Genomic DNA, 26,511 nt, shown 5'->3' with positions numbered 1-26,511 from the left:
TAAACATATCTACTTTTGATTCAAAATTATTGTAGTGCTAACATATTAAAAAAATAAGTCCTTTCACTAAGACCTCGGAAATAGTATTCTCCCATTTCCTCTTTAAACTTAAATTTAGTTACTCTGAAATTAATTAGAAGATTGGAGTATCTTCCAGTGACCATCAGTCAATTTGAAGAGTATTTCTTATCACATTATAAGTATGTGCCTTTGACATACCTGTTGGAAGTCACATGCAAAGCCGCAGTAGCTATTGTAGATATAAAACAATAAACACATTCAAGAAAGGAACAGTAATAAATTGAAGATTTAGAGATATTGTAATTCATTACAATAACTTTAGGGACAAAACGAACAAAGCACAAGTAATTTCCTTGGTAAATTACTCTAAGATTATTTTAAATAAATAAAAATACATTTTTTGCATTAGTATGAAATGAATGGATTTTTCTGTCATAATGCAGTCTTCGAAAGTGTTACTTGTGTGAATGATTCTTAAGCAGCTGGTCTTTCCTGGGCCCAGGGATGCAGCTGCACTCTTGGTATAGCCTCGCTGGAGCAGGATACTCTTTGGTTTCTGTGGAACATGCAAATTTACATAAGATTCCTAAAATCACTTAGAGAAAGACCAATTATTAATCAATAATTTCTTTGTTTAAAGTACGTTTGTAACTGGTGAAGTTATCACGATTTCTAGAGATTAGCCATTGTTACCTGATATAAGATATCAGTAACATTGTGTTACAAGACCTGCAATCTAATATCTTCTTAAGGTGAATAACTTACGTAGCACAACTAAAATCTAGGTTAAAAATAACTTGATGTGTGTAAAAATTCCCACAGTGATGTGATATGCATAAGAATTACAACAAATATGTTGTGTGTTGACTCCATGCATACTGTCTCTAAGACACGTATTTATTAAAATAAACACCAATTATTAAATGGAACTAAAGAAATGGCAGCTTAATTAGCAAAGCTAAACAGCAAACGATACTTAATTACAGCATATTGAATGCACAGGTCACGTTAAATTTGCACCAAATAACCAACCACTGACAACAGGTTGCAACTCTAAACTACTAATGTTTTACTGGTAATCAATTACTGTTCAATTTATTTTTTTGATATCTAACCTGTGCTTTTATAAATATTAAGGATAATATTATAAATTGTTGTGTTTTAAAACTGAACGAACATCAGTGGCCATATTCCAAATCAAGAATAAAACAAAATAATTTTTGAATATTGTCAGATTGCTAGTAGTAGAAGTATTTGGATTATTGATTACACTATCTTGTGTTCAGGAAGACTAGGACAAATAACTTTATTTTCCTTGATCCTAACTTCTGTTTGATTAAACTGGTTTCACACTCACAGAAAGGAAGGCTGAATGAAGGCGAGAGGCTGGATGAGAGCAATATCATCCGAGTTGTCACACAGTATCCTGGCCAAACTTGCTTTCCGCAACTGCTCCAGCTGATCTGCTCACAACGTATTACTTTCTCAGTTTGTTTGCAAAAAATGTTAAAACTGCATATGAATTTATAATTTTAAACTTTTCAATTTACAATCCGTAAATTTAATAAATCTATATTACAAACAAAGAGATTTCTTTAAAAAACATTGAGTGAATAAAAGAGTTAAACTTTTAGACTATTCTAAATTAACATTTACAATTTATAATTAAAGAAGAAGATGCCAAAATTATGGCATAGTTTTTTCTTTTATAATTTATACATATTGGACATTGTATGATTATTGTGCTACTACAACACTACCAGACAGTTTTTAAAAACTAACTGTTGGGATGTTGGTCCCTATTAGTTTTTAAATTATATTTGAACCTAAAATAAAAAAAATTAAACCTCATTTTAACAATGTATTTCCAGAGCTTACACATTATATCTATTCTGCACAGCCCAATATTGAATTGTAGGCTTAGAACAAGATCCTGAGAAAACATCTCACTGCTCTTTAGCCTATGAGACATTCTGTACAGCTTCTGGAGTGACAGGATAGTTAAGAATAAGTATTGGGACTGCCTACTATTGTGATCACATGGTATTGTCATCTCTACTTCAGCCTCTACCAGTCACAGCAGGTAGGGGATGGTTGTCCATTACATTTAGGCTTGCAGAAACCTTTAATACTAAAGAAGTTCCTCCAGGTCCTACAATCATCTTAAGTAGAAAAATAAACCTATTGACCAAATCATACAGTGCCGACACATGCTACTCTGGTACTCTAGGCAAAATGCCCCCACCCCCAACTTGATCACCCCCCTCCACCTCCACATAGAAAAGCTACAACAAAAATAAAACTTTAACTTTTTCTAGGCATTGTTTTAAACATAATAATATTTTAACTACCAATACAACAGGGTACTACATTATTGTATATTTTATTCCAAATACAAATTTAATACATACACAAAAGACAACTATTTGTAATTTATTACAAAGATCATTTTCCAAAGTTTACACAGTATTTACCTAAATAATCTTAAATAATGTTTTACAATTTAATTTTTTTGAAAGCTGACAAGAGCTCACTCAAATCTACGATTTGCGCCTTGTTCTATTGGTAGAGTAGATAGTTTTTGAAGTCTTTCCTGGGTAATGTTTGAATTAACGTGACTGTTAATAAACTTTAGTTTAGAGAAATTGCACAGACCACTAGCAAGAGATAAAAATAAAAGGTCAAGATAACAAGATTTTTAAGAGTACTAAAGCGTTCACGCTGACATAAACACCAGTAACCAAGAAATAACTGACACTTAAAGTAATGTTTGATCATGATTAAAGTCTAGTTTCAAAGTAACACAAACTCATTTCATCTATCATTTTTGCTTAGTAAAAGTATAGTAATTTTACAAATTTTGTAATTTTTCCTCATTCTGCTGCCCCAGGCGACCACCTAGTTTGCCTAACGGACACGCCACCCCTGATGCTTTCACCCCGATATTTCAATATGTGAAGTTAGTATAATGTCACTCATGGATATCCAATGAGTTGCACAGATGTACACAATATTGGTTGCTGCAACCAACACACATGGATGGATATCTCAAGAAAAAACTTTTTCTAGAAGGGTATGAGAGTTTGTTTCAAGACATATATTTCCACTGATAATACAAATTATATTTTTTACAATTCACTATACTTTTCCCTATCCTGTGTATGGCTACAAAGTAAACTTGATAAAATATTTATTTACCTTTAGAAAATGTTGAGGGTTGGTTACTTTCTTCATAGAAAAATCTATCGCCACGCCGTAGTCTAGCGAACTGGTCACCCACCAGACAGACAAAAGTGGGCCCCAGCATTGCACCCTCCAAAGGTTTCTCTGACACTGCCCCAATGAACAGATCTACCTCATCTACTGTTGGGTACACAGCTGCCAATTGGTTTATACTCTGAAACCACATAATCAGTACACCAAATTATCACATGAGATAATAATTCATTTTGTTTTAATAGTAGAACACAATGGGCATAATCTTTTCACATAAACTATACCAGCTGTTCAATTTACATTACGAATGATAGTGAATCTTTTTAACATAGTACATATTATGGTATGTGAATGTTGAGTTTAGCTCCAGTTCATCTTCCTCTTAGTGCAACATCTAAAATCCAGACGTTGCACAAAGAGGAAGGTGAACTGCAGCTAAACTCAACATGCACATTGAGTCAAACCCTTCCTACCATGGCTACGTTACGAATAGCATCTTTTAGCTTGGTTTAGTTATGCAGCCTCATGTTATAATCCCATGACTACACATAGAATCTTTTGGCTCCCATTAAACAATGAGCTGCCACTACTTCATATAAAATAAATAGCACACCCACATAACCTAGAAGGTTTTGATATAATTAAAAAAGAGAAAAAGTAAGAAAAAAACTTAGAATCCTTTTAATTACTGCACAGTGAAATAAGTGACTAAGCAATGAATGATAAATTCACCAATTCCAGCAGAAATGTTTTTTGAATTTTCATTTATATATTACCCTCGGGTTTGTTATAATGATTTTAGAGGCATTGGTTACTCACAACAATTCTCACATAATGAAACATTTCCAACAACAAAATATCAATAAGGTCATAATTCATAATAATTGAAGTCCTAAAATAAATTTATCAGCTCATGGATGACAATTTCTATTAAACACTCTAATTTTGAAAAGTTGAAAAATACCTCAGATTATTGCATTTTTATAATATATCTGTTTTTACTAAAATATCATTAGGTATGTTTTAGTACATTTCTGTTGGATACTTGGGTTTAAAAATTCTAGATTTGTACCTATTATAATAACTTACAAGAAAAAATATCTTGCTCATAAAATTACTCACCAGTTAATTAAAAAAAATTATTAACTTTTACAGGGATAGTTATGATTTATCATAAAGATGACAAAGTACATCTTTACATAAAATTCATGTAAACAGTATTAACATCAAATTATGAACACCCTAAAGTATAAAGCATCCAGACCTGAGGCTCCATGACGTCAATAAGTTCTCTCCAATCCTTGGCCTTCTTCATTCCACAGACTTCCTTCCAGTCATTATAGGGTGGCAGTCCGTGGTCTCTGCCCCTCTGGATGTTGAGGGCCACCAGGTCAAGGCCAAGGTCAAGATCACCTTGGAACAGATGGTCTGTCACCTGCAAAAGTAAGTTATAGGAGACTAATGTTGACTCAGTAAAACATGTCAAACAGTTTAATGATTGCATCATAAAATATACAATCACTAGCAGGAAAATACCATTGCCACTTGCCAACTTTTAAATGGTGTTTACAATAGATCATAACAATCATCTAAGTGTGTTTAAATTCAATACTATAAGAATAAAAAGTAAAAATGTTAGGTAATAAAAACTGTATCAAGATCATCACAAATCTAAATTACAATTAGCTTTCTATAGGTACATGATCAAATAAATTAAATAAAAAACATTATTGGTAATGATGAGACAAAAAATATTAATATTATGCATGCTGATATTTGGTTGTTTTCAGCTTACTACTTATGCACACAGGAATAAATGGTAGATGGATAAATTTAAGAGAGAAATTCTGGACAATTCAAGCCATATTTTCAAGAAGTACCCAATTAAGGGCAACTATTTACAAGTGTATAATGTCTTATAGTTGGAGTTATAACACACCAAAAATTCACTGACATTGATCATTAATTTTTTAGGTTTTCTCATTAATAAAAATTTCTGCAAAAAGCTACAGTTATAAAAAAACCAATATTTTGACAGTGGTTAGTAAAATACTGTTTAAGATATTATCCTATATTACAATATTTCCCAAATATTTGTATTTGTTGTAAAGAAACTGGTGAGGAACATTGCATAGAATGAAAGTTACAAGAGTGATTTTGACAGCTTTCCTTTTCAACTTGATGTGTTGTATGCAGTTAATAGAATGCTAGAAAAGTGCTGCAAGACAGAAGTTCCATTCTACATCTCACTAATTCCCTCTGGCTGTGGATATTTCATATTTTCAATCCCCTCATAACCTATACTTAGCTAGTGTTTGACACCTTTATTCTCATTTTATAACTAACTATTTCTTTTTAACAAGATCTTTAAAATTATCCATTTTTTAACTTTCATCTACTCTTTAATAACAAGTAAGATGTCCTAACTGGATAATTTGTGATTATAGAATGCATATCTTCATTCAGAAGTTTCCAAATTAATTAAGAATTGAGATCATTTGGCTACGAACTGAATACTTTTAGTACTGTAAGGATTGAATGAATCGTCCTTAAATTGTAATATTACTATTTGATGCTTCACTTTAGTTTTACACATAATTTATTTAAAAAAAGATTTAAATGACATTTAAAAGGATTTTAAGTTATTTAAAAAGTATGCCATTTCTTCGTATGATTCTTAACAAAGTAGTAGATTCCATTAATTGATATGTTATTCAAATATGAGATTTTACTCACCAAGTTTTTACTATATTACCTAGTTTATTCTACAAATTTTGTTTTATTTTACCATGTAATAGACTAAAATTAAAAATATTTGTGTTTAAACAAATATAATATTATAAAGAACCTCATTGGTGAAGAATCTGTCGAACTTTTGGGAGCTCTGGGATGCTAATCCTCGGATCATGTCGTCCACAGCCCCATCTTTGTACAGAACAAAGGGTGAGAAGTGATGTTTGCTGAGCTGAAGGTTTTCCCTCACGTTACCAAACCTGCCATAGCCACTGAACATATGGTAGAACATTAATTTCATGAGAGGAGTAAACCAAAGATTTTATCTAGTTGATAGTTTTGATTGGCATCAGGCCCGTGCTGGGTACGTCGAAAGGGCGGGGGACAGGGGGTGGTGAGGGGCGCCAACCAACTGGGACACCGGGGGGTATGGAAAACCCCCCAGGTTGGCGAGGGGGTCCGAGGGTCCCCCCGGGAATTTTTGAAAAAATAAACACCTAAAAAACGTGTTTTTAAGCTACATCAAGCACACATTTTTCTTCAAGCAGTAACGAAGAAAATTTACACTTTAGCAAAGACCTGTTCATTGTAAAAAATATTACAAATAATGCATACAAATCAAAGATACAAAAAAATTTAATAAACCACTTAAATCTGCGTTTTTTACCTTATTTGTAATGAACGAACATTGCTTATTTTTGTGCATTATCAATTTAAAAAATAAGAATGAATTTTAATAAATTTGAACGTATATACCTCGAAAAAGGGAAAGAAATAAATGGTAGTTAGTTGCAAACACTTTGAACTAATTAAGTTGTTTATGTTTTCAAGCTTCTCCTCTTTTCCTACCCTCCCCCAACACGACTGCGTTATAGAATCGCCCACTGCCACTGCGCAAATGTGTAGACCCGCTCAGTCAGCAATTCGGCAAGGCTTACATGTTACATTTTAAACAACATTTTAACTCTTTTAACTCAAACGAGTTTCCATCGTTTGTATTATAGTGGTCTACAACACAGTTATAGACAGTTATCCTGAAAGAAGTATCTTCAGGAGAAGAGGCAACACTTTCATCACTACATTTTTCACCGGCCATTTTTTTTTACTATCCTTGACCTTGACTTTTTGAATGTAGTTTCCATCATCAAATCTTTCAGATCCTCAAATTCTGAGGACGCCTCGATCTTCTCATTGAATTTCCTAACGAATGTGTGTACTGCTTCTAGAGTTTCATAAAACCCTATTTCGCAGGTCTTTCAGTTGCTGACTCTGTTTAGCCTCCAGGCTTGAGCAAAGTCAAGATTCTTCGTTTGGAGGTAGTCTGATAACGGTGTAGTAACTTTAAATTTTTGCAGGAAGGTCATTGCAATAACTGTTGTTTCAAACTCTAGAAATTTACTAAGAAGTCCTGTTGCACTACTCCTGACTGTAGTGTTAAATTCAGGGGACAAGGAAATCTTTTTGTAACGCTACGGTCAGTTCATGGAATACATGTTTGGCTTGATGTGAAGGGTCAAGTGGGGTGCTTGTTGTCCAATTATCAATCCTGCCAAATATCTTAGTGGTAGCATCACTCTTACTCCGCCAACGTGTAGCACCAATAGCGCCGAGTTTAAAAACAGGATTTCTGCTGAATAAAACTGTTGTCTCTTTAATTATTCCTTTAAAAATACTTGTGCCTCTTGGAGCAAACCAAAAAAATGTGATCGTTGAAGGAAATATTTGTGCTGTATCAGTAAGAACTAGGTTTAAAACATGAGCGTAGCACCAAGTGTGTATATGTTTCGGAATTCTCTCTGACAATTTCGCAGTTAAGCCACTCATATTTGACGCCCCATCAAAAAGCATTAGCTATACAATTTTCCACTGGGATTCCGACATTTTTCAATGTATTTTCTAAAGAATCCATCAGAGCATCGGCTTTAGTTGATGATACACATTGTAAAGCTATCAGTCTTTCCTGCACTTGGCCTCCCGTTTACGAACCGAACAACGTATGAACATTGATCATTTCCTGATATGTCTATTGTAGTGTCCATTAAAATGGAGAAGTTTACTGCTTCCTTCACTTGAGCTGATATACATATTACTTACAATTTCATCACAAAGAATTTTAACAATTTTAATCAATGTTGTATTGCTGAGAAATGTCACGTGGTTACCTCTTCTGACTACCTTTTTCTTCTCTCCTGTTTCCTTTTTCCTTTTTAGCTCTTTTCTCGAATGATTTTTGGCTTTTTCGTCTAGTTTCAAGAGGGCGCCGGTTTACCTTTAAGGCGAGGGCGCAGGGGGACACGTCCCCCTGTCCCCCCTGGCCAGCACGGGCCTGATTGGCATGCTTAAGTTTGATTAAATATTTTAATATGTAGCAGCAAAACTTGTAGATTCTTTAATAAAAGTACAATAATATTGTCAGTGATCCCATGTATAGGAAGAGTATCCCATCATGGGAAGAGGAAATAGGTGTCCAATAATAGCATGCCACTTACCACGTATCAGAAACTGCTACACATGCAATACAAAGTTGTCATAGAGCCCACAGAGGCTGATTAAATATCCTGTTATGGTATATAATACGTTGGCTGTGAAATTTCTTATGCTGGTTGAACTTTGGCAATAGGACAGGAAGTGTCAGAATACATAATTCTACCGTATTTTCTAACTAATTACATCTAAGTTTGGTTGGGCAAGGGTTATAATTCATATATTGAATAAATTAACTACCCAGTTTTTTCATAATAAATGTCCAACATGGAGGTCAGCTGTTCACATTATTGTACAATATTTCTACCTCAGCTTATTCACATCAAAAGATTTTTTTAAATGTAAGCAAATTAAATATAATATTTGCTTCCACACATGTCAAGATATCTCTTAAGGTTTCATCTATTTAAAATGTTAAGAAATATAAAATATCATTAGGAAAACAAGTGGAAATTATAAACATCATAACTGTGAACCTGAAAATGATAACTGCCACAATTCCGAATTGCTTATGACCAAACCCTGTGTATAGATAATACTTGATGAAAAACATTCCTATATGAGAGTAGCCATAGTAACGCTGTTGTATAAAATAATCTTAAAACTGCTAATGTGTGATATGCAAATAACAAAGAACATGAAACTTGTCTTTCTTTTGAATATTTTAAAAGGAATTATTTTTGGTTGGTAGTATTAAAAAAAGGTCGTGTAACCTGCTATTATTACACTTCTCTCTTGCCTACTTAGTTTGAAAACTTCCTCCCCTGCTAGGGCGAAATAAGCGTGCAATGTAAGGTAGAGAGGAAGTTTTTTCCTTATTTTATATTATTTTTATTAACATACAAAATTATTATACCTTTTACTTTTAATTTAAATTTTGTATTTGTTTTAATATTATTTATATTTTTATTAATATTTAATTATTTATTATTTTATTGAATAATCATCTAATTTAATTAGTCAACTAAATGGAGGTTTTATTCACCAAAATTGGTTAAGAAACTGCCCTAATAAATTCCTAAATTTACTGTTTATTATATGATGAAAAAATTCTTGTTATTTTAAAATGTATTTTAATTGTATGGAACATTTGTTTAAGATTGTATACATGTTATCAGTTTGATTTGTATTAGTGTATTCTTTGACTTAATATTATATCTCTTACATTATGTCCAAATAGATGTTCCACAACAAGTGTGATTTTATTTTGTACCTTGTAGATGGGTAGCTTCTAGCATCTCTGCTCATAACCTCAGGGACAAGGGTTCACTTTCAAATCTAATAGGTTCTGGGCTAGAACTTCAGATGATTAAAAAAGTATGATTATTACAAGGACATTATTTAGTGTCACTAACAGCATAGGAAACTTGTCATAAATATAACATTGTACCACATTGACACAATTACCTGGTTTACCATGCCTTACTAGGTAGATTTCATATTTAAGAAAAATATAAATATTGAGTTATTACAATTTATTAATAAAATTATGATATTTGAATCCAACAATAACAAAATGTGTTATTACAAGTATTTTGCATTGGGAGAGAAACTTACATGGTCATATTACTGGATTTCTACTACTAAGTTTAAAAAGTAGAGTTAGTATGACCAAGGCACATTCTTACATATAATGGATATAGCCTAATTTGTTGATAATAGCCTGTGTAATCTTTTATAATTTATCATAGTGATTGTACCTCAGTTCTATACAATGGCATTTGTTGCTGTATCATTCATCACTCACTCCTGAGCGGTGTCTCTGAGGCGTTTTTCCGTCATCAATTATCTGGACATAGTAGCAACACTCTGTGACCTTGGTGACATAATGCCATTTTTATGGCACTCTCATCACTCTCCAAGGTCATGACGAGATCATTGCATTCTTCAGGTGGGACTGTGCTAGGTACTAAACTCAGGCGTTACAAAATTATCAAAAAAAAAACTGGACCAGAACCAAGGATGTAAAATTTCTAATACAACTAAGAAGTGTGAATGTATTAATATGAGATTACTGGACTTACTGGAAGTTGCCTTGAATGAGGCTGTGGCCAAATCTGAAGGCTGCAGTTGCGAACACATTTGTGATCCCTCCATTCAGTTCTGGATCGTAGAGTCGGGTCCAACCACTTTCCTTCGGGGAGAGCTGGAATTTGTCCATGTAGGTTCTTCCTGGGAACATAAAACTTAAATTATGAGTGAGTGCAAAGTTCCAAACTGTTGTTATAGCTTTAATTGCTATTATGTAATCATTCACTTTGTTCTGTGTACAGGTACAGTAGATAACTGCTTCTATAGCAAACTCAATCTTCCACAAAAGTAACACATACAGAATTTATAACAAAAAAATTCCTAATCAACCAAATTAAAGATACAAATATTTACAGCTTGTTCCTTATTTTTATTTTTAACAAATTGCATTACTGTGATTTGTTCAAATGAGCTCAACTTTTTTATACTTCTCTATTAGTTCTAGAAATCTTTGAATTACAATATTATAACTTTACAGAGAATTTTAGAAGTATTTAAATGCAGAAGATCAGAAAAAATATTGTTTTATTAAATATTTTGTATGTATTTAAGTTTATAAAACAGTGTTTTCTCGAAGTCAGACAGTGAAACAGTGTTTATAAGTGTCCGTGAAATAACTCGAATTTCTCACAAATACAGTATTTCACAATAAACTATTGAACTAGTTTAGTAAAACTAAATCAGTAACAATTTTACTGTTTTTGACTAGTGCAGAGGAATCCCAAAGTCAAATTCCTTAGCTTTTCATTAGTTAACACACTCATTATGTAATAAATGATAGAGCTCTATATCATTTTGAAACGGAATTAAGCAGATTTTAGTACATTTCATTTCCATGTTTATGGTTAAGAACTTTAGATGTTGCAAAATTGCAAATGGTTTTTGTATTAGGCTTTGTGGATGTATTTGTACTTCAGGTTCGAATGAATTATGTTTCTAATACTTTCCACGATCAATATATATATATATATATATATATATATATATATATATAGGTCTAAAAAGTCTGTCTACATCAGTCAATAAGCATATACTTCTGGTCCTTTCTAATTTATTTCCTGTTTAAGGTATTTCCGGTGCCTTACTGGAGTTTGCTTTCCCCGATGAAGAAAATATACATATACACAGGTCCAAAAAAGCTATTTCAATCATTAAGTGTCTACTTTAGGCCACTCTAATTTACTCCAATCTAAGATACGAGGGGTATTAGAAAAATAAGGTTCCCATGATTTTTTTAAATAGACAGCTCTATAATTCTAACTTAGTGTTATACATCAATTTAACCACGTCAAAGTTAAGCTATTTCTCCACATAATCACCGTTTCTGTCTAAACACTTTTGTAGACGATGCTCCAACTTTTCTATCCCCATGTGTAGAATTCTGCCGTCAATCCTTTGAGTAACTTCTTCCTTGACTTCATCATTGGTACTGAAGCGTTGGCCACCCAAGTGGTCCTTTAATTTTGGGAATAAGTGATAATCACTTGGGGCTAGGTCTGGGCTGTAGGGGGGATTGGGCACAATTAGTCCAGCCAAAATTTGTAAGCAGTTATTGAGTTTGACGTGAGACATGAGGTCGAGCGTTGTCATGGAGAAGCTTCACACCACTGGACAATCTTCCTCTCCGGCGGTTCTGGATCGCGCGTCTCAGTTTTCTTAATGTGTCGCAATATCTGTCAGAGTTTACTGTTGTTCCTGTGTGAATGATGATTCTCCGATCTTCAAGCAGTATTGTCTCAACTTTTTCAACAACTCCATCTGAAACTGAAGGCCGTCCACTTCAGTTTTCATTGTGTGAATTTCCATGCGGCCTTCACTGAATTCTCTACACCATTTTCCGAACGTGTTGAAACTGATATGCAGTTTTTCACCATAAACTTTGATTAACTGACGATGAATTTCAATAGATGAAAATCTGTTTTGCATTTAAAAAACGTATCACAGCACGAATTTCGCATCTGGCAGGGTAACAACGACAGGGAGCTACATCTTCGAAACAACACCCCGGAAAACATTCATAAAACCTGTAACGAACAAGAAGAGTACAAGGAAAGTATACAGTACATCTTTACAAGCAGCCAAGTATAGGTCCAAAACATCTAGCTTGTAACACAACAGACAGAACATAGTAACGCAGAATTAAATTCAGCTCAGCAATTCTGCAGAACCACCGGCTGCTACAAATGCCCCCCAAGATGCAATTTCTCATCAAAGAAGAACAGTTGATGAGGCTGGACTAGGATATATCAGTAAACCGGAACCATCAGTGAAGAAACCGCCAATAACAGCATTAATTCGGTTGGACACAGAGAACCTTGAAGACTTCTTTACTAATCATGTAGACATCTATAAGAAAATTAATGAACACTATCGAATTGGCCATGTTGCACATCTTTTAGAGGCCTGCCATCTGAAAAAGTTCAAGGAGAAATCGAGCAAAGAGGCCTAAAACAAAAAAATGACAGTTTCCCATCTCAATGCAGCAAGACGAACAGCTACCTCAAGTTCAGCAAATCCTCTAATAAATACTTTACATCCTACACCAAAACATGCAAGAAATTAGTAACAAAAACAAACAGATTAAATCACTTTCTTGAAGAAATAAACCCAGATGTTATTCATCCTAAGTGAACATGGGCTAAAGAAAGACCAACTTGAAAAACCACTAGAATACCAAACTACTGTCTAATAAACATATTTCAGCCGTACAAACCACAAAAAAGGAGGTGTTGCCATATTTGTCAAAGATGAACTGGAAACATTGGTACAGCCTGTTGACATAGAAAATAACCAAGAACTATTATGTGAAATGGGAATGATTAAATTAACATCGGGGAAAAGACAATTGTACATTCTTGGCGTCTACAAACTCCTGCAGGACAGCTTGAGGAAGCATTAAGCCTACTTTCAGCAACGATGGAAGATACAAAAGCAGAAAATCACCCAATTATAATAATGGGGGACATTAATGTGGATGGGATGAAAAACAGATTAGGGACAACCTAATGCTAAATAACACCTTAAGCAGCCACAACATCACAAGGCTACCACTCCCTCCAACACGAGTCACCCCCACATCCATGTCATTCAATAGATTTTATCTGCACAAATCTGGATAGGGAACAAATAACTTTAACCGTAATTCACGCTGGAATCTCAGACCATACTGCCCAACTCTGTGAAATAAAACACATAAAAACCGTCATCCCAGAAGAACATGATACGCAGAGTTTTAAACCAGAAAATTTAAATTTTCTTAAGGCACAGTTGGAACAAGAAAACTGGGGAAAACGTACAAAACGCAGACTCAGCAGAAACAGCTTACAACAACTTTTTATCAAACCATTGTTGCAGCCATGAACACAGTGTGTCCAAGGAAGATCGTGCGACAAAGGAAGAGGAAAGCACAAATATATTCAGATGAAGAAACTAAACGTCTCAAAATAATATATCTGGATTGCCTCCGAAGATACGAGCTGACAGGAGCACAGACGGATAAAAATCAAATGTGCAAGGCCAAGAAAAGGACTACGATATCAGGCTAAGAACAGTAAAAAAGCAAGCAGCTGCAGATCACATAGCTACTGCTGGAAACAAATCTAAAGCCTTATGGCAAGTTAATAAACAATGAGAGAGAAAAAAAAATATCAAAAATCTTCTCAAACCACAACTCAACATACAAGGAGAAATCACGACCAAACCCCCTTCTAATAGCTAATCAACCTCAAACGAGTTCTTCACAAATATAGCAGATCACACCCTAAATAAACAGCCAACAACAAAAAAAACAGATCGCAACTCAACTCCTAAGTACAAATCATGATTTAACCCAACTGCCTTTCACTAATAATCATGAGGTTGAGGCCTTAAGCCTTCAACCTCAGCAGGGCTTGATGAAATCTCAGCAAAAATTCTGAAACACTGCAGCAAAGCCCTGATTTCACCCCTCACCAAAATAATATAAACCTATCACTTGCTCAAGGGCATTTTCCATCAGCTCTTAAACAAAGTAAGGTATATCCAAAGCTAAAAAGCGGCAGCCTCTTAGAAGCTACTAACTACAGGCCCATATCGTTGATCCCAACTTGCTCAAAGGTAATCGAGAAAGTAGTTTTGAAAAGATTAATGGACCACTGTGAACGGCACCATCTTTTGACAGGACAAAACAACACGGTTTTATCAAGGGAAAATCCACAACATCTGCCATTATCCAACTTGCAGAATTCATTGTTTGATAACCTGGAAAGAAAAAAACATGGTCACTGGCATTATGCTAGATTTTAGCAAAGCCTTCGACTGCCTAGGACATGAATTGATCACACACAATACTTGAACAACTTGGAGTCAAAGGGCATGCTAAAGAGTGGTTTAAGAGCTATCTAGCGGGAAGAGCCAGACAGTTGAAATTCAATTACGCTCAAAAAACAATACTTACATACAGTAAGATCAGAAGCCCCTGCCTATCAACAGAGGAGTACCCCAGGGATCGGTGCTGGGACCAGTCCTGTTCATTCTCATGACCAACGACATGCCACAATACTTGGGCACACATTGTGCCCCTCTGCTGTATGCGGACGACACAACACTTTTAGTGGCCGAATCATCACCTAACAACTTGGCAATCAACTCCTACAACTGCACTCAACATGGCTTATCAATACTGTCATGAAAACGATTTAGTAGTCAACACAGGAAAAACAAAAACAACTAGCTTTTGGAAGGAGGCATGAAGACATTCCTGCACTGCCTGATGTGTCAATGGAAAGTCACACTAAATTCCTTGGCATGACAATTGATAGCAACTTATCATGGGACAATCACGTTGACACACTTTCCAAAAAGCTGAATTCTTGCTTATACGTCTTGAAAAGAATAAAGCATGCCAGTGATGATGCAACTACAAAAATTGCCTACCATGCGTTATTTGAGTCCCACATAAGGTATGGCCTTACAGTTTGGGGAAAAAAAATCCTGATTACTACAGAAAAGAGCAGTCAGGATCATGTCCAGCCTTGGTCCAAGTGAAAGCTGTAGGGAAGCCTTCCCCCACCATGGCGTGATAAACGATTATCGGCTTATATATCATAGAAGTTATAGTCCATGCTGATAGGGAGCAATTGCAACGAGGCCACGATCTCCACACTTACAACACCCGCCACGCTTCCAATTTCCACCTGCCCCTACAACCACTCCGCCCCTGTTCGAGAGGAAAACCATCCTACATAGGTAGAAAAACTCTTCAATCATCTTCCAGACGACTTACGAAAGCTTCAAGGAAAGAGACTGAAGACTGCGCTGACCAGGTGGCTCTCCCAACCGGCCCTTCTACTCCATGGATGAGTTCCTGAATTGGAAAAGAGAAGAACAGAACTTTTAATAAAAACTAAACTATGTAAAACTTGACACCATTGCATTTCTTTGATGACTTGTGAATAAAGAGTTTGTCTATTGTCTATTGTCTATTGTCAATCAGCTATGTCGGCACTGTTGGACGTAGCGAGGCGCGAGTGGTATGGATAGAGAGAGAGGGACAGCTGATGAGTAAGACAGTGTTGCCAGATTTCTCCCAACTTATCGCATTCTGTCTCGGCGGCATAGGGAAACCTTTATTTTTCTAATACCCCTCGTATTTCAATGACATAGTTGAGTTTGCTTTGTAGCTCCGATCAATAAAATATATACATATGCAGGTCTAAGAAGCCTATTTTAGTAAAAGAAATCAACTAAGGGGTGTTTTATAACAGTCTCTAATTCTGTAGAAAGATTTAACAACTTTGTTTTTAATATTTGCTTGACAGTTCTGATCAAGAACTGTATACTTGCTAACATTTACATTTTTATCAAAACTTTAAATTATATTATCTGGTCAATCTTTATGTTCATCAGTGATTGCAAAGAAGGCTGAAACAAGAAGTGTTGTTAATTTTAAGCTTACTCTATGCATTTAAGCTATAAATGTGAAGAAATTCCAATAGTACTTAAATTAATTAAACACATGATTGTATTCTTAAATTATAATGTTTACTATGAACCAACAGTTTTATTACATTTTAACAGGCTTTCTCAATTAGTAACTTGTGTTTGCTGCAATGCATTTATATGAGAAGTTTTACAACTTTAGAGGTAAATGGGAAGGAGCCTTGAGATCGAGAGAATAATCCTTGAACACAGATAAGGACACAAGATAAACATGTGTACCAAATTTCATGTCTCTATCTTTCATGGGTTTTGTTGATGAATCAGTCACTCAGTCAGGACATCTCCTTATCTATATATCCCCTTAAATTGTATAATATATATATATATATATATATATATATATAAAATTTTGAATAATTTTATTTGTTGAAGTGAATAAATTTTTTTAGCAAAACATTGTGTTGTCTACTAATAGATTTAGGTTTTTTTATTGCTTTAGATTTTGTCAGTCTTATAAAAAATGCCATAAAAAATGGTGCAGGGGTATTCCTCTAGCACACTCTAATTTGTAGTATCTTTGGAAAGAACACTTGCTCCTTACCTAAGATAATCGGTAAGAACTCGTTGTACGTGATATGCTGTATCTCTGCCACAACAATCCTGCGTGCCTCCTGGAAGAGGGCCTCATCACTCCAGTCTGGATGTATCCTGGAAAGCTCTCCAGCTACTCGGTTGTGTTCCCGCATCCACACAGTGTGTGTTAGTGCCAGGTTCACTTGCTCGTTCACTCTGCCGTCCCCTGCAACATTACTCTACTGTGAAGGCTACTTACAGAGGACCTATTATATTGTTAATTGTAATTAATTTAATATGAATCTTTAAATGCAAAGTTGAACTACTTCCTTAAAAATTACAAGAAATATAAACCTTATACAGTTGTAAAAAAACATAGTATATAGAACTACAAACTTCCATAAGGTTTTTGTAAGAAGTTCCAAAACGTAATTGAAAGGAAAAAAATTATGTCACTTTATAGCAATCAAGCAGTTAAAATGAGATAATTTTTATTTGAAATAATGTAAAAATTTTCTTAAATTGGTAACTAGTAAATTGGTAAATGTAGAAGAAAATATAATTGGTAGCATACCAGCCAGAAAACAAGAGAATCTCTGGTCCTGACTTCGACATTCATTGACATTTGGTGGCAACATTTGTTTGCCCTCAACATTCTGGATACGAAGTCGGCCTCCTCTGAATTCTCGAAGATTTCGCTGAGCGTTGATATTTGAGCCATAAATGTTGGATCCATCCAAGTATCCTGTTATTTGATTCATCTGTCAACCACCAAAAACACAACTTTTTAAAACCCAAAACTCTGTTACTCATGGATCTAGATATAAAATAAAACATGTTATGGAATGATTATAACATTTCATAAACTAATAAACTATTTTAATTGAAAATCTTTTACACGAAAGGTTTCAAGATATTACACATTACATTTACATGCATTTATTACAATTACATGTAAATCCCATAAGAAATTAATTACTAAAATTTAAACTCGCAGTTTTCTAATTTAGTAAGAAACTTAAACTTGGGAATTACATGAAGAAGAATGAAAAAATTATAGTTTATGATACCTGTTCTCTGGGTCCAAAATTACACTCGGGGCGTGGGGCAGGGAGAGATCGTACAAACTCCATACATCGCTCTCCAAAGGGAGAGAAGATCTTGTCAGTTCGAGGAATGTCAATGTGGAAGCAATCTGGGTGCCGGAGGTTTGGTTCCAAAGGAACTCCCTCTCTGCAGCAGGAGATCCCACTGCCTGACTGACCTGTGACAAAATGTCAGAGACTTTACTTGACTTGCCTGACTTAATAGTCTGAAAATCTTTGTTAAAATACAGGACTAGTATTAGTTTCATTGAGAGAAGCACAGATGCAAAAAATTGCCCTAATTTTGAAGAGTGTTCCTCGAATTTTATCTCACCATCAAACTTGGTAACATAGCTTATAAATTAGAAACAAGAATATTTTTCAAGTAAAGGTTCTAGTATCATAATATGGAAGAGCAATGGAAAATTATTGAGGACAGTTTGTGATAGCGCTGAACATTTCCATTAACGAAATTTGATCATGTAATGTTTACCTAAATTACCTACTTGTTCATGTCATAAACCGTACAACAATGCTGAAATACAATTTACTGAGAATTCCAGTCATAAACATTTTGAAAATCTGTTATCAAAAGAGATAATTGAAGGAAGACTATCACTATGAGTTCAAAGCTCTCCTGGCTTCAACTGAAAATAACATTAAATGGATGGTAATTGAATATTCTCAAACTATTAACTGATGTACTATAGTAGACTTAAGAAGAAGCATATCTACTTTTTAACTCAGAAAATGTTATCTCTCAAGTATCAAAAAAGTACCACTGATACACAAATGAAAAGTTTTCCTGATGAAGAAAGTATTTTATTCCTTCTCTTTGGATCAAGATAGTTTATTTGTACAGAATAACACTTTTATTTTAAATTACTTAGAAGCATAATACAATCTGGGAATACAGTAACATCGATAGGTGACAAGACAAGTCGGTTATTAACTACTAACCAAAGTTGATGGGTGTGTGGGTAAGATCATGGTCGAGGAACTGCCCCCACTGCATCACCATGAGGGTGTAGTTGTTGGAAGGGTTGTCAGCATCCTGAGCCACTCTGGTAGAGATGGCCCGAGCACTGGGTAACTCTTGGCCATTAGAGATAGTCTTCCTGGGAGCATTTACTCCTAAAATATGATTATAAGTCATGATCATTATTTGGATTAAAATATGGGCAAACCAATTCTAAAAATGAATTTATTGATAAAAATTAGTATTTAATAGTTTTACTTCTTAAGTAGGAATATAATCATAAACACTTAATAATTTTTTCTTTTGGCCAACTGTGGTTTTATCTTTACATGAAACGTAAAATATACTTGTAGTGATAACATTTAATATTGTCAATGTGGAACCTCAGCTTCGCCCCATTTGTAAAACACGATTGCGCACCAACAACAACTACTTTTGCTCCTAGCGATGAAAACTATTATTGTAACTGTGTAAAGAAACAGAATATGAACTAAGTGTTTTTCGGTACTATTCTTGAAAACAATTTAAAAAAACATTTTCTTTCTGTACCATGTAATGTCCAAATATTCATGAAACTGATTTCCAAAACTATACAAATAAGTAATAAAATGGCCCTGTCTAAAATCGTCCTAAACCTAAAACTAGGAAATACCAAAATTTCAGATTTGTTGGGTCAGGAGGTTCATATTTTCAAGTACTTATCACTGCGTGATTTCAAGTGCCTTTTTGTTTTTACATATTATCTGAAGATATAAATGGCACTCAAGACCAGAATTGTACACATTGAAGTTTAACATACTGTAATTCTCAATTTCTAAGCCTAACAGCCGTTAGCAAAGATATTAATTACTGTCCCAAAAATTGATGTATCTTTTTCTCAAATATACCAAATAGTAGTCTGAATTTCCAACAAATCTTTCAGGAATTATTACTCTCTTCATGCTTGATTAGATATGCTGTTTGTTGAAGCTCCAAGAAATATTGTGCATAATCTAGTGTACTGCATACATTTAGAAGTATTATTAATACATTATTAATAGTTAAAAATCGGAGATTCTGAATGTATTACGTCCTATAACACTTATTGTGCTATCCGTGTGTTGAAAAGATCATAGTATTGATCTCTATGAGTATATTTGAACCGTAAGTATCAAGATATCTTACCGTCATCGTATTTAGGCGGCAGAATTCGCTGGAGCGCGACGCCTGCTCGGCCCCACTGGTCGTGCTGGAGGTTGTTGCAAGACCCGTCAGGGGTGCGGTACTTGGTCGACTGGCAAGACGACGGCCGAGGACAAGTGTCCGCGATCACGGTGTTCAACACGCTGAACGTCGGCAGGGCGAACTTTCCTTGATCTGGGCTCAGGTTGAACCTATCAGATATTACCAGATTATATTTCTGATTTGGGGACTTTTGGTCCTCTAGTTGCAATGTCTACAGATTTCATTGTGAGAATAGCTCAAAGATATATTTTTGAATCATTTACTTTTGCTGCCTGGATGTCGACAATGTTGCCAAGCGGTGTGGTGTCTTAGAGTTCCTATTAATTAATTATTATTTAGTAGTGGTGGGATATTCTTGAGGCAGACTGTTGTAGTTGCTCCTATATCCTAATGCATTGAAGAAGAAAACCACTAAATCACTTTATTTGGAGCTTTATAGAATACCCCATGTTCTCATTGGACAGATTGGGATATTATTCAAGTAATAAAATTTGCTTATAATTGCTAACTTAACCATGGAAGGTTACATTTATTCACTTATGTGTATTTACAATACAACTCTTACTAATTTTGTAAACTAGTAAAAACTTCTAGTTTTCATGAAATTCGACATCTAAGATTTTGAAGGGAAGCTATTTTTAAAAATCAAAAAATAATTAAAATAGTATGATACATGTACCAAATTTTAAATTTAATTCTTAAAACCGTTGATGAAAAAAAATTATTTCATAACACGCATATGTACATAAAGACAGCAAAATCAAAACGAATGCCAAACTATTTCAGTTTGCCACCTAAAAGTAACCAGGCCACTTTTAAAGACTCCGTCATTCAAGGAGCTATAAGTGTCCTCAGATGACACAAGAATACCAATGCATCCTACTCTCTAGCCAACCTTTAAAATCGTCGACCCTTTAAGACCTACTGTTAAAGTAATTCAAAGAATAAAATATCTTAAGAAACACATTTTAAGAACTATAAATTGCTCACTCACTCATTGACGAGATCCACGCTGGCCTCCACGTTCTTCTGCGCGGTCTCGCCCCGCTGGAGAGTATTGTTGGAGACAGGGAAGAACTCTTGGTGAGCGGCGGCAGCGGAGCTCGGGTTCACTACCACCCCTCCGCTGAACAGTGCCGCCACGAAGTTCAATCTTTCTTGGAGTCGCTGGAGCGCTACCTGGGCGGCCTGGTTTAACTGCTGAGGTGTGAAAGGGGGGATGACCACGGGTGGAGGCGGTGGCGGCCGCAGCACGCCATTATTCTTGCTAGGGCCCCCTACAAAAATCACTTTATTAAGAAAAATGAAAAAGGAGTCAAAGGAGTTTTGGGGACATTCATGGTCATACATGAATTTTAAATACATACATGGAGATTGTAGAAAACACGTTGGAAGTCACTACCAAAAAACATTACAGTTGTTGCAAAAGCGTTCCTTGAAAATGTTCCAGTTGATGCAAATGTTTCAAAGTGGCCATCAAAGCATGATTGAAGAAAACAAACAAATATTTTCATCAATTATTTCTTGTATCATATTTTGAGGAACTCATAATTTGACAAGGAAGGATATTAGGAGTTTTCTTTCACCTTTTCAATTTTGAGAATTGAATCTGGTGATGGAAAGGTCCACTTTACCTAAAATTCAAAATGAAATTATAAGATTATTTGGCGAAGTTATCAAAGAAAGAATTATTGAAGATTGTAAACAAGCAAAAGCTCACGCTGTAATGGCCAATGAAACAGCAGATACTCGTATCATTGGAATAGACCCTTCTATCAGATTGCCGTTTTATGATGAGAATCAAGAAAAAATCAGAGAGGAATATGCAGGGTATGTTGAGCTGAAATCTCAAGATGCCCCTTTAATCGCTAGCGCAATTCAGAGTTGTTTAGTTGATCAGAATCTTTCAGCGGAGAATGGTGTTGGATTTGGATTTGGCGGATGTTCTATGAGGCTAGAAAAGGAAGGTGGTGGTACAGGCCAATTTGAAGAAAAATTAATTTTTATTTTCCATTGGTCAAGCCAAAAACTAAATCTTGTGGTCAATTGGTAGTAAACTACCGAAAATAAGAAACTTAATTGCAACAGTTAAGGATATAATGTCCTTCTTTCGGGAGTCGAAAGTCCGCAGAAATTCTGCTTCTACTCTAACAAGACTCTGTGAGACCAGATGTTCTGAGAAGTACAAAAGCATTAGAAATTTTTCAGAGAGCTTCCTTAAAATAGTCAATATGCTAGAGCATCTCTCGGTCGTAGAAAACTATACTACAAGAAAATTTGTCTATCAGTGCATTGTGCAGTTACTAAACCAATTTTCATAGCAAGTTTAGTCATGATTGTAATGTACTCTGCGATTAGGGAACCCGTTGTGAACGTTATACGAAGAAAAACATGGATTTGATTAAGGTGAGGACACATATTGGCGAAACATTCATGTTATCAAGAAGATAGACAATAAATTGAAGATATTTCTGACGAATTTCTTAAATAATCACATGGTACCGCGGAGAAAGTGTCGGCGTTGAATTAACAGTTCCACGAATAGTTCAAAAGTAAATACTCAGAAGTAATCCACCATCTGGGACTGAAATTGAATACTGGAGACGGTCGTTAGTCACCTCCTTATCTTGACTCCTTAATTTTATCATTGAATGTTAGATTCTTTCACAAAAATACACCTGAATTTTCTTTATCCCATCTTCATCCTTCATACATACTAAACATTATTTTAAAAGATTTGGGGAAAATGCGGTCTTCATGGAGTTTTATGAGTTTGGTAATATCTCTGCAGAATTAAATTTGTTGTTTAATCTGTGGAAAAAGAAGGATTTAGCAGAAGACAAATTAAATGATATTGATGTGGATGCACTCCTCATCATAGTGCTTTTACATCTACTATAGCTACAGTTGAACGATGTTCCAGTACTCTTCGAAGGGTATATACCTGGCTGAAAAGTACAATGGGAGAGAACATATTGACTGGGTTGTGTTTCATGAGCGTCCATCGGAAATTCTTTAAGAAAAATCAGAACTGAAATGAAAATATTTTGTCAAGCAAATAATTGTAATAACATACTTAGCACTATGTTATAATTATACATAATTTTCTATAAAATCTGGCGTCATTCACATCTTTCGTGCTCAACTGGTACAACCTGAACGACCGTGGTTTGCCTAACCCGTCCCCCCTTAGTTGTGATCTTGGCTACGGCCTTGACGTGTCAAGTTATTGTTTTCAAACATTTAGGAGCTCCGCGAGCTTAATACCTTCATAAAATCTAAATATCTCTATAAGTTTACAAGTGGCTTCTAAAAATGTAGTTTGGAAACACTTTAATTTGTTCTATACCTGTATGCTGACACATGCTAGATAAAAAAAATGAGAATGAATTTTAAAGGTCATTATTTTACATAATTTAATCGAGCTGTTCAGTGAAATAAACGAAAAAGTACATTACAAATTAATAAAAAGAGTCGCCATACTTTATCTTAGTTACATAGATATGGCTTATAAACTTGTTCATAGCTTATTAAACACAATTAATTATGCCAAATGTGTTTATGCTATAATTATTTAACAATTAATTATAGCAGTGGTTGTCAGTACTCGTATTGCTCCCAAACTAAGTACTAGGTAAATTCTATCTTGAAATCTTGTGGGGCAACGAACTCGTATAAGAACAGCAGTTGAAAATGACCCAAGGATTTAAGAACACAATATAGTTTTGCTCTACGATACATAATAGTTAAGGAAGGGGTTTTGAAATTTTCAACGCCCGGAGCCTCTATACTGAAAACTTAATACTTACTAAAATATAATCGTTGTTTGAAATCGCTCAAGGCTTATAAGCGTATTTTATATTTGGTTTATGTCATATAGTAGCTGAAATAAAAGATTTTATCTAATGTGCAAATGATCGCCATCCCAAACACTTTATTATTTTCATAACGATTGTTAAGGAACTTAACAATCTAAACATGTCTAATAGTCTAAACATGTTTGAGTCATATTTCCCGTTTGGTAATCATACTACTCAATCATATATTTCTTTGTTTTCAAAACTTTGTAGGATTCCCATTTTGAAACCGTTATGAGATATGAATTCCATATGAGCAAAGATTGTAAATGACCTGGAAAAAAGACAATATATATGATGCCTAATTGATAAACTACTATTTTAGAAATTTAACGGCCGTAATCATAACATCTTAAGAGATATCTAATACAAATAAAATCAATAAAAATGCTTGTGTAGGAATACAAATTGTTTAAATTGCTTGGAGTTTCTAAAACACTTTTTACTTTTGGCTTTTATTGTACAATGTACAGCATAATATCAGGAGAAGTTTTATACAAATCTAAAGGAAATGTATATTGAATAAGGTTGGCCAACCAACTTAGCTGAGTCATGTGTTCTTAGTCATGTTCTATTCCTATACCAAATTTTGTTTGCATTTTACAACCTTGTGTTATTTTGCCTGATATTTACGTACCTTATAAGTTATTATTCAGTATTTTATCTGTTAAACTGAGAGTATATGAAAGTATTATAAATAAATATCTAGAGGTCGCACGTCGTCTTTAATTTCACGGTATGTACATTGATTGGCTTCATCAGTGCAATGATAACTGACGGCTTCTTTTTATATAATTTTATCTAGTGTTAAATACATATTTTACTACTATAAGAATAACATCGTTACACTGTGAATTATAGCAATTTATCCATTTGATAAGTTTCATTTTGAATATTTTTCCAAAATTTATTGTGTTACCACAATGTAAATATGTAACACCATTTATTATTAGGTGGTGATAAAAATCAACGTTTTGTCATAAACATTCATATATTCGCAATTAATGCATTTTATTTTGTGTTATGATTTTGGTTTTAGGCGGAATTGTAATAATACAATTCGCAAAACTAAACTCTATTTTAGTACGTTATAATTCTTAACGAATGGATTCATTTAATACTAAAGTGTCAGTAACTGATACTGAAATGGGAACAAACCATATGCATTCTATTAGAAGACGTTTTGAAAGTCTAAGCACTTACTCATCTTATAAAACAGTGAAATGAAAGAAAATCTCAATAAACTTTTGATTGTTAATAAAATGTTTTAACACTTTACTGTAATAGTGATGTGTAAACTACAATTAATTAACAGACTTAATACCTGTAGGTCTCATCCTTCGAGGACAGCAGACGCCAAGCCCTCCTTCGCCCAGCTTACAAGGTTGTTTCTTGAGTTCCGGCAATTCAGCGTAAAAAGACAAGCACTTGATAAGAGGTCTGCAGAAACCAGCTTCACCAGAGAGGGTTGAGCAAGGTAGAGTTGGTTCATCTGAGGGAAGCTGAGGTTGTGGTTGAGGCTGAGGTTGCGGATTTTGTATGGGTCTCTGAGGCTGTTGTTGGGGTTGTTGCTGTTGAAAGTTTGGTGCTTGGTTCTGTGGGACTTGAAAATTAACATTTTGGTTCTGTGGATTTTGTATGGGAGGTCTTTGGTTCTGCTGTTGTTGGAACTGATTCTGAGGTCTTGGCTGTTGGGGTTGATTTTGAGGCCGTTGTTGCTGTTGAAATTGATTCTGAGGTATTCCCTGCTGCTGGAACTGATTCTGAGGTGTTTGCTGCTGTTGGAATTGACTGGATGGCCTTTGCTCTTGCTGGAAGCTTTGTTGTGGTCGAGGTGTGAAGAGTTGCTTTTCTACATCTTGGGTTTCTTCTGGCACTGGTGGATTATCTAACCGATTCACAATCCTCACTTCCACTCCATCGTTGTTTTCTGGTATTGTGATAAAAGTCACCCTTCCGCCGAGCTGTTCTTGTATCCGCTGTTGTAAAATCAAAAGTTTCTGCTGCATTTGGCTCATCTCCGAATTTATCTGCTGCTGCTGACGGAGCAGGTCCTGCTGAGCCGCCGGAGCTGCTACTTGCAACAGACGCTGGATGTTCTGCAGCTGCTGCTGGAGGGCGATCTGCTTGAATTGAATCTGCTGCTGTTCCAGTTGTTCGGGAAACAGGTCGGTACGGAAGACTTCCACGGCACCCTCCGTCCTCAAAATGAAGAGGAGAGGCACTAACAGGAGGTGTTGCATGGCGAGCGGCTCGCGAGCGAGTGGCTGACACGCGGACGGCCAGACACGCGTGGGAGCTATGGCGTCACACATATCCTGTCACACCCGCGGCTGCGCTAGCCTCGCTTCGTTCCATGACGTCATTAAATACTCCCACACGGGAATGA

General features: G+C 35.0%; 1 protein-coding gene across 1 annotated transcript; it reads right to left on the bottom strand.

Annotated features, from left to right (window-relative positions):
• Positions 1-301: 301 nt before the first annotated feature.
• On the bottom strand, positions 302-26,399 carry LOC124373612 (peroxidase-like). The gene is made up of 13 exons (XM_046831968.1): positions 25,447-26,399; positions 21,260-21,542; positions 20,206-20,414; positions 19,023-19,196; positions 18,048-18,241; positions 17,552-17,738; positions 17,006-17,203; positions 10,479-10,626; positions 6,086-6,242; positions 4,502-4,672; positions 3,220-3,418; positions 1,379-1,484; positions 302-577 (listed from the first exon to the last, which is right to left on the bottom strand). The coding sequence occupies exons 1-13, from the start codon at positions 26,363-26,365 to the stop codon at positions 496-498; spliced, it is 3,027 nt and encodes a 1,008-aa protein (XP_046687924.1). The 5' UTR covers positions 26,366-26,399; the 3' UTR covers positions 302-495.
• Positions 26,400-26,511: the final 112 nt, after the last annotated feature.

The sequence above is a fragment of the Homalodisca vitripennis genome, chromosome 1 (genome assembly GCF_021130785.1).
Source record: "Homalodisca vitripennis isolate AUS2020 chromosome 1, UT_GWSS_2.1, whole genome shotgun sequence".
Lineage (NCBI taxonomy): Eukaryota > Metazoa > Arthropoda > Insecta > Hemiptera > Cicadellidae > Homalodisca > Homalodisca vitripennis.
The sequence above is the reverse complement of the archived record's forward strand: the minus strand, read 5'-3'. Positions and strand labels throughout refer to the sequence as shown.

Coding starts and splice junctions, on each gene's coding strand:
- LOC124373612 (XM_046831968.1), bottom strand. CDS start 26,365: ATGCAACACCTCCTGTTAGTGCCTCTCCTCTTCATTTTGAGGACGGAG. Junction 18,242..19,022: donor CCACACACCCATCAACTTTG/GTTAGTAGTTAA, acceptor ATTTTGTCACAG/GTCAGTCAGGCAGTGGGATC. Junction 17,204..17,551: donor ATTCTCTTGTTTTCTGGCTG/GTATGCTACCAA, acceptor GTAATGTTGCAG/GGGACGGCAGAGTGAACGAG.